Below are 9,930 nucleotides of genomic sequence, written 5' to 3'. Positions count from 1 at the left end.
ACGGTATACTACCGTAAAATTAATGTCCAATACATGTAATGTCCGATACAGTTTTTCACCGTATATAGTAGGGGAATTTACCGTTAACCATTTAACAGGTTTTTACTGTAGCATTTTTACAGTCTTTTACCGTTAAATTCACGGTCATTTTTTACAGTAGGGCTAGGCGATACATCGGATTAGAGATATTGCGATATCTTTGCTGACGATATAAAATTATGGAATAATGTGTACATCACAATACTGTGTAAAGTTTATCTTAAAGACAGTAAGCCAGTTTGACTCGTCTTAAATCAAGAAAGCAAATGTCTCTGTGCATATATGTGAACGCTCTATGAAGAGCGTCAAAGGTTTCCATTTACAACACGTTTAACAGCGGTGAGCACTGTAGTCAATCAGCGCCAATCGCAATGAATGCAGTACCAAATCAGAGGTGTTTTATTTAGTCAGTGGCACATGCACTGATTTATATGATGAAAATAAGATATTCATTGTGCAGTGTAGACAACTTCAACACTATAATGGTTGTTTTCGCTAGAGTGCAGGGAGCACTCTTTACCCGTTTTTTTTGTTTATAACATACACAATTTGAATAAGCTTCGTTTTTCATGCTGTTAGCTACACAATGCAAAGTTCATAGATTAACCATAATTAAATGTGGGACTGAATCCAAAAATGTTCATATATTTATATTTCATTGATTTTAAATGTTCATTTTGCTTTCATTTAGTAAAAAGCAATAAGCCATTACTATGTATAGATTTCTTTTAACTAGTGTTGATTTTGCAACTGGTATGTACTTCGTAACAACAGCTGTTCTATCCAGATCATGTTTTATTTCATGAACCCACACCTTTTCAAATTTGAGAACAAATGGAAAAATATTAATGTATCGATTATCGTCAAAATTCTTTAGCTATATCGCCCAACCCTAACAACTTCCTTTCTATTTCATTCCGGCCAGGACTGAGTTAATAATGGCTTTCGTAGTGACTGCTAATGCTTAATAATTAAAAAGCTCCCATTGTAGTAAAATGTTAAATGCACATCCAGCTTTCAGCAGCAGCCGAAAGGGTGTTTGTGTGAGCTCATTGCGGTAATGGAACAAAGATCTAACTAGTCCTGTACTGGAAACCTTCCAACTGGGGGAGGAGACCATGGAGAGAGCAGCTCAACTACATCCAAAAGTCCCAGTAAGGGTGCATGAGCTGGAGTACAGCCAAGAGCTGGACAGATTCCATTAGGAACAGACAATGATGCAGCATAAAACATGCAACAAAATCCAAGCTATCTTCACAGACACTGTAGCTGCAATTGCATGGCCTAATAGTGAGGATTTGAATCTCTGAATTCTAAAAAATCTGAAGGAACATTCAATGGATTTCTTATTAATAGATAAAACAAATGGAGAAGCAATACTCCACTTAAGTGTTTAGAGCAAAATAAGGGTTGGAATTGGACAGAGAAAGAGAGACCAACATAGAGACAGGCCAATCAAAGAATGGACGTGACCACACCCCCTATTAGCATTACAATGAGCCCTTCAGGCATTGTCTGATGAGAGAGAAAATGGGCAAGATTTCACGCCTTACAGCCACGTCTCAAAAGAGAGGGGGTTCTCTTTTCTCAAAAACATGCAGAAATTACAGCCATAAAACAAACCACACAACTCAAAATACATTCAAACCACTGTCTTTCTACACAAGCTAAAAAACACAACAACAAATGGAAAAACTAGCCAAATTGCAACATAACAGTGCCGCTTGCCGTAAACTCCCACATTAAGTTAGGATCAAATGAAATACTTGAACAAAAATGATAATGATCCAGGCTGAACTACATCAAAAGATCCCTATAAATAAAAGAGTATGATATCTCACCCTTCTCAGCATGTCATATCCAACAAATTTCCAATTACAGGACTAATGGTTTCTCCATCAGCACTTCTATCATCCGGCACACATTACTGAAGAAAAACAACAACAGTAGCCTACACACAAACACTCACACACATCCTGTTACCCACAGTTCTGTGCTACGTGCTGGCCCCGCCCCCCTTACCCGAATCAGAATCTTTCTGATCTCCATTGGCTCCGACGGTGAAGGGCAGCTTCCTCTTAGGAGCTTTCTCTTTCATCTCTTTGACACCATCGCTGTGATCCAGTTTAGGAGTCTTGTTTGAAGAGCCTTTGTCTTTATCCTAGGGGAACATGGGAAATAGTGCAAGTTTAGTAGGAAACAGCAAATAACAGTATCTCAAATGATTTAGCTCAGAGTAAGGGCTGATAACAGTGCTCTGGGACAAATATTGCTGTCACAAACTGATGCAGAATATACAACTACACAAGCTTCATACATTATGTACATTATCTTTACTTTACTTTAAGCAAGACATTCTATATAAGACATGTGAGAGGAGGGCTTTGAAACTGTTCCAGACCCTTCACATCAACAACTGGAACCCATCAAAACCCCCACCTCAACAAGCCTCTTCAAAGCTGCACACACCCAGTCCTGCCAAAAGCCCATCATCAAAAACATTCAATATTCAGATCTCAAATACAGCCAATTTAGCAAAAAATTCTTCCAGACTAAAAACACACACACACCAGCCTACGTAACGAATACAGGATATTTCCATACTGCCTGTGCTTTCCTATTATTACTGTACAACTAGGCCTAAATGGAATCTTCTCCCACATTTTCCATGCTGATAGTGGGGCAACATCTACAGAAAAATGTATTAAATGGAGCTGAGAGTAGCTGAAATCTGTAACAGAAGGTATTATAAAATAAACAAAGAACAAACTAAAAGAGAAATTAAAATTTTAATCAGATCCCTTCTTTAAAAAAAAAAAACATACATGGTTGTACAAATAATAAAACTCCATGAATGTACATAAGCGATGGGCTGACTGTTGGAAGAGGAAGTTGGACTGAAGCAGCTGGGGCTGTCTGCTACTGGCAGTGCTAATGAAGGCTAATTAAAGAGCTCTTAGTACAGTGATAAAGCTAAAGCTGAATGCAGCGTAGAGCTGTTTCTACTGCAAGAGCCTCTCCGTCCAGCCCACATCCCCCTCTGTCATGAGACTATGATGTCATCCAAGTGCAAACACACACGCGCACACACACAAAGACAATATCTGCCCCCAAGAACTGAGCTCAAAGAGATATGAAAACACAATGAGCCAGAGACAGACAGAGAGAGAGAGAGAGAGAGAGAGATAGATAGATGAGAGCAGGCTTTCTTACAGCACGTAGAGAAACCGAAGCTAAATCAAGTAAAATCTTTCACTGCCTTTCTCTAAAACCATCTGTGTGAGCAGCCCTGTTTACTTGCTGGTCTCCTAGCAATGATTTCACTCTTCCTCGTCCGCTCACACGCTCGCTCCCTCCCCCTCGCAGAGTCTGATGCAATACTACACAGAATGATGTACATACACACACCATCTGGGCCATAAACTCTTCACTATCTCTGGCTTGTCTTGCACCAAAACACTGACCCCTCAGATTCAAAAACACTTATGGCATCAAATGCCTCTTAATTTATGCATTGTTTTTATACAATCCCAGACTACATTTCCACAGTGATTTCCTGCTTAACACAGTAGAATACAATCTACAGCTGTATATTGAGTGCTATTTTGATGTTGGTTTTGTTGTTTTGCCTGCATTTACCAATACTGGGATGGACGCCAGTGAATCTCATTAAACAACATGTTGAAAACCCTCAAGACGATTAAGTCTCTTAACAAAGGATTGCCATATTCTCACAGTTTAGTTTTGCGATGTTGGGGTATAAGGTGATGTGCTTATATTACAGCTGTAGCATTATGAAATATCAAAATCAGACATATTCAGCCCAAAAGCAAGAGTACACAGCACACAAGACACAGGAAAAACAGCATGGCCTAGACAAATAACATCAGAATTTCTGAACTAAATCAAATTGCAAACAGTAAAAAGTCTGTATTGTCCAATAAACAGCATTTGGGGACACAATCCATGTAAATTTACACAAGAAACTTCACAAACCAAATATACACTACCAGTCAAAAGTTTTTGAACAGTAATGTTTTTAAAGAATTCTCTTCTGCTCACCAAGCCTGCATTTATTTGATGCAAAATACAGCAAAAGCAGTAATATTGTGAACTATTTAAAATAACTGCTTTCTATTTGAATATATTTTAAAATATAATTTATTAATGTGATCAAAGATGAATTTTCAGCATCATTACTCCAGTCTTCAGTATCACATGAGCCTTCAGAAATCATTCTAATATGCTGATTTGCTGTTCAAGAAACATTTATTATTATTATTATTATTATTATCAATATTTAAAACAGTTGAATACATTTTTTTCAGGCTTCTTTGATGAATAGAAAGATCAGCATTTATCTGAAATAAAAATATTTTGTAACATTATACACTCTATACCATTCAAAAGCTTGGAATAATTATAACTTTTTTTGGGGAAAAAATTATAGAAATTAATACTTTTATTTAGCAAGGATGTGCTAACACAAAAGTGATGATAAAGGCATTTATAATGTTACAAAAGATTTCTATAAATAAATAGATAAATGCTGTTCTTCTGAACTTTCTATTCATCAAAGAAACCTGAAAAAAATGTATACTAAGCTGTTTTCAATAATAATAAATTTTAATAATAATAATAAATGTTCTTGCAAATCAGAATATTAGAATGCTTTCTGAAGGATGTGACTGGAGTAATGATGCTAAAAATTCAGCTTTGAAATCAGGAATAAATTACATTTTAAAATATATTCACATAGAAAAGTTATTTTAAATAGTAAAAATATTTCAAAATTTTACTGTTTTTGCTGTACTTTGAATCAAATAAATGCAGGCTTGGTGAGCAGAAGAGACTTATATAAAAAAAAAGAACATAAAAAAATCTAAAGTAGTGCATCTAGTAAAATAATATCTATTAATGATGACATTACCCAGTTAGGTGCTATAGAGAGCAATGGGTTTTAAGCTCCTTGACCATCTTAAATAAAAATGGTTACAAAAATGGTTTATGAAAACACAACATATAGACATCACAGTGATGTGTACTATTAGTGTATTATGATTAGTTAGTATCATATATTGACTTTGACTCTTACTAAAATGTTTTGATTGTATAAAAACAAATAAAAGACGCCCACTCATGGTCTGAATGCTGAAATAAGCACAACAATACAGTGCAATAGTTTATGTAGCTCTTAAGAAAAGATTTAGGATAAAAACTATCCGAAGGGTTGTTACTTGACTGCTTGGAAAGGTTATAGGCAGTTATACCAGCAGAGTGTGTGTGCATTTGATATAAAAGCAATTTTCCTCACCTTCTTCCCACCCTGCTTTTCCACCATGTCGGTGTTGGATGGGAAGTCCTCCAGCTGGGGGGTTTTAGAACCCCCACCCTTGGGCATCGTTCAGCTATTGCCACGCCAAACCTCATTCACGCTTCCATCGCATCGTCATCGACCGTCTGTGAGACAGAGAGAGGGAAGGACACATTAGCACTTTACTGTCAATCTCCTTTATGACATTTCACTCAGCACACTAAGTTCTCTATTTTTTTCCCATTTTTACTCAACTGCCCATTCTCAAAGCCCTTTAAAGCAACAGATCTTCAAAAACAAATAGCATTTATGTACTGATCTCAGAACATGCATGTACTGATCTCATTTTCTGAAAGAAATGATGTCTGTTAATGTTCTATATACAACCAGTCAACCTGTTAGATGGATGCAAGAACTGAATAGTAAAAACAAACAGTCATCAGAAAATCTATCAAACTAGAGTTAGAGTCACAGTTGTTACAAAATCAACTGATCATGTTTATTTGATATAACAGTGACCAGAGTACATTTCAAATTACAAGCATATTGGCATCTGGCTGCATTTTATTTTCACTTCTCATTTGTGTAATAAACATTTCCGGCATTTACAAATGACCATATAAACAAATTACATGCTATGATACAGAGGTGATGACAGCATTCGGTTTGGAATGAAGGCACATTAAAAAACCATTGCCAATTACACACAGAAACACAAAGGTCTTCATGTGAAAGACACCGGGATTTTAACAGTAAAATGACACATGAAAGTGAATAAATTATGGCACAAATATTACTACTTAGTAATCTTTTTCAATAACATAAAATTCTCTAACAAAATTATAATATTCTGTTTTAAAAACAAAACAAAAACCTACATTATAAATCGCACATTTTAATAAAACATTAAGTTTATAATAAAAATGACCAGGTACACTGTAACTGACATGAACATTTCAGAATTTGCTATAAAATCAGTTGCCACCACAATTGCCAGTCAAAATTTCATATACTTGACAGCCCCTCAGCCAACAAATTGCATTATTTTTTTCCCATTGTGAGGTAGACCAGTTCATCTGAAAACATTGATCTGCAATTCATGGTAGATAACTGTTAAGCAACCTAAATGACTTGAGTCTTTTCATAAGGATAAATGACACATTCAATATATGTTTTAAATGCAACACGGTTCAAGAATTTGCACCATTCCCCAGAATGCATTTGATCCAGTCAAGCAAGAAAACAATTGCAAACACCATCAAGATTTTAATGTTGTCTGGCTTTGATAGCATTTCCATAAACCCCAGGTATTTGCAAATTCAAGCAACACCTTTAAATACCAACAGAATTCAGTCAATTTCTGGAATACAAATCTTTTCTCTCGTTTATAATACACAATACAAAAATTAAGCTCTGCACGGTGATTCTGAAGCTAATAAACAAAAAAACAACCCGGACACTGTCACGTACACACAGATCAGAGCTACCGGCAAAACGATAAGATGAAGATATAAAAACACTAAAGTGACTGAGTGCAGAGCGTGCAAGTGCACTGCAATTCATTAGTACTGCAGGGTGGAGATGGCTGCTGCAAGAGATTAGAAAGAAAAAAAAAATCAATTCGTTATAGTATTTTGAACTTACTGGACAGACAGCCGATATTGATGCAATGAAAGTTTTTGCATCAAGGCTTTGACAGTGGTATGGTATTTAGAACAAATGCTTTTGTTTAATCTCTAAGACAGCAGACTCATCTTTTTCTCCTCATTTGGGAGCAATTTTTATGCTAAACATTCCCACAGCACGACTGTAGATTCAAGATGCCCCGTCGTAATTTAAATAAAGCATGTGGGTTCACTTTGGAGACAAACTACCTTCATAAAATACATGGAATTTGCAAGCGACGTCATTTAAAAGCCTTTCGCACAGCAATCTATTGTACTGCAAGCCTTACTAACCAAAAAATGCATTGCATCACACCCAAATGTTGTCAAAGTGCAAAAGACAGGTGACCCTCAACAGAGATCTAGTGAAATTCAACCAAGATTTGTACAGGTAATAATGCTTGGATCATCTCTACACCACCCTTGAACAAATATTAGTATATGCTGAACATCAAGGATTAATGTGAGGGCAGCTGTATACTATAATCGTCCCCAGCTCCATAATGCATGTTTTAGTTTTGTGACACGCAGGGCTGCCCATTGCCTTCTCTTCTCCAGGAAAACTGGCACTCACCACTACTCTGGCGCCACAGTCATCTCTCTCCTGCCCTCCAATTCAAAGACAGCTATTTATATCTTCAGCTAACATACCGCACGCGCATGCAGACAGAGAGTAATACTGCTCTTCTGTTATTCAGGCATGTCTCCCACACCCCATCCTCACCCCAAAGCAGTTCCACACCTCAAAGTGGTCGAAAGGTCAGGTTCTAATGGGGATAAACAAATGTGGTGTGGAACAGACACACAAACCCAGACATGCTTGTACCCTAAAGTAGGTCGATGCAAGTTCTAGAACAATACAGGCCCACACAGGTCTGCTTTAAGATCAAAACAACCACAGGCCATTCAACTATTTCTATATGTTAGCTGTGAGATCCCACAGTTCAACTGGCAGGAGGGAACAGCCAACAAATCTCCAAAAACAACGCGAGTACATAAAGTCCGCTCTGAACGCAAATACAGAACATGTATGTACATTAGGGGTGGGAATCTTTAGTCACCTCATGATCCGATCCGATTCCGATTCTGGGAGTCACGATCCGATTCCAGAACGATTCTTGATCTACTTTTCCCCCCCTTATTAATTAATTAGTTTACCGACTTGAGAATCTTAAAATCCTTACATTTACATATCCTTACATAAGTAATTAAGTACTTTTTAAAAATAATTACAAAAAAATAATTAAAACAGTTGTATGTTAAGAATTTTAAGCTAATATAACTTCAAAACAGGCCCGGTTCTTGACAGTTATAGAAGGGTGGGCTGGCAGATATCCTGGGAAGTAGGGCTGTGCGATTTGGGGGCAAAATATCAAATTGCGATTTTTTTGACAGATATTGCGATTGCGATTTGATTTGCGATTTTAAATTTGCAAAGTCAAGCTTCAGCTCAATATTGCCAATAATGTGCAGCACAGTATGGGTATCATTACCCTGCTGAAAAAAATAATAGAAACTATCACAGAAATTCTTATAGTTTCCATTAAACCATTACAAAATTATTTTTTGTTTTGGGCATTATTCCAATAGGAATTACTGTTGTTCTATTGGTTGCCATCTGCCAGATTACATCCCACCAATAGAATCCATCAAATAGACACCACATTATAGGTTACATTAAAACCAATACAATTCCCATTATAACCCTGAAATCCATAAAAAATTTTTATTGTGTTTTGGGAGGGGTTCTATTGGTTTTTTTTTTCAGCAGGCAAGATTATAATGGTATAACTACTTTTACAGAATTAACTTAATTACTGAATTTCACAGAAAATATTTGTTTATTTTTTATAAATAAAGAACTGTATTTCTTAAGTCAATTATTAAAGTATTACATATGTTACATAGGCTGATTTATTAATTTTAAGTATTTGGGATTTTAAGAACAAGTGGAAAATGTGCTGAATGTTTCATTTCATCCAAGTGAAATTAGCAAGCAGTTAGACTGAATTTACATTCGTTTTAAACGCGGAGCCAGGCGCGAGTCGACACAGGTTGCGCGCGTGCGTCAAGCCTCATCCATACTGCCAGATGCGCTCGTGAAGACTTGCGGTGCGGAGCCGGGTGCGAGTATAAACGAGCATTACGAGACAGGCTGCGTGAGTGCGGCAAGCGTGAACGGCTCGTCCGTGACGCGGGATTCGCGCCGCGTGGGGCAGAGAGGAGCGAGTATGAGAAGCATTCACAGACACAGGCTGTGTGTGCGCTCTTCTGAATTGGGAATAGCCAACATGCATTATAAACTTATTTCAAATTAATCTGTTGGGGAGATAAAATGTGTAAGATAACGTTCACGTACTAACAAAAACATCTAAGAATGTATCTTTTATTCTCCAGTACTGAAAACAGAACCGATACGGGAGCTTTTGATATGCGCTGTGACGCAGCTCTTTTTTTACTCTTTTGTTCGTTGTCTGATCACACGCACTCTGTGTAAAGGGAGCACATCTTACAAGATCAGATATTTGTCAATGAGCTCAGGATCTGTTGAGCAGCAAATACTCCAGGATGGTCTTGTCAGTCATCTCTCCTTATTCTCGGCCTGTGATCAGTCAAAGCTGACTCCTGCAGCTCTTGTTGGATGCAGGGTTACCAAGTCCGCGTTTTTTCCACAGAATTGGACTACTTTTAAACTGTTGTCATGGGTTGATTTTCCCAAGTGGGTTAAAGGTTTGAAATATTGCATAAATTACATTTGACTGAAATGCTTGTATTGAAACATTTTGCATTCTACCTATGATATAACTTTCATGGACTTCTACATTAACTGTTCTTCCCTCCTGGTGGAATGACCTGCCCAACTCAATCAAGCAGCTGAGTACCTCAATATTTTCAAGAAATGGCTGAAAACAC

At 37.0% G+C, this 9,930-nt stretch overlaps 1 protein-coding gene across 1 annotated transcript in view; it reads right to left on the bottom strand.

Annotated features, from left to right (window-relative positions):
• ankrd11 (ankyrin repeat domain 11) overlaps positions 1–9,930 on the bottom strand; it is a 213,603-nt gene that overhangs the window by 19,927 nt on the left and 183,746 nt on the right. The window contains exons 3-4 of the mRNA XM_016540873.1: positions 5,354–5,499; positions 2,062–2,200 (exon numbers count right to left, since the gene is read on the bottom strand). Of these exons, the coding sequence (XP_016396359.1) occupies positions 2,062–2,200; positions 5,354–5,440 (226 nt within the window). The 5' untranslated portion in view covers positions 5,441–5,499. The remainder of the gene's footprint in view (positions 1–2,061; positions 2,201–5,353; positions 5,500–9,930) is intronic.

This window comes from Sinocyclocheilus rhinocerous, unplaced genomic scaffold, assembly GCF_001515625.1.
Source record: "Sinocyclocheilus rhinocerous isolate Xijiao unplaced genomic scaffold, SAMN03320098_v1.1 scaffold36, whole genome shotgun sequence".
NCBI classification, from domain to species: domain Eukaryota; kingdom Metazoa; phylum Chordata; class Actinopteri; order Cypriniformes; family Cyprinidae; genus Sinocyclocheilus; species Sinocyclocheilus rhinocerous.
The sequence above is the reverse complement of the archived record's forward strand: the minus strand, read 5'-3'. Positions and strand labels throughout refer to the sequence as shown.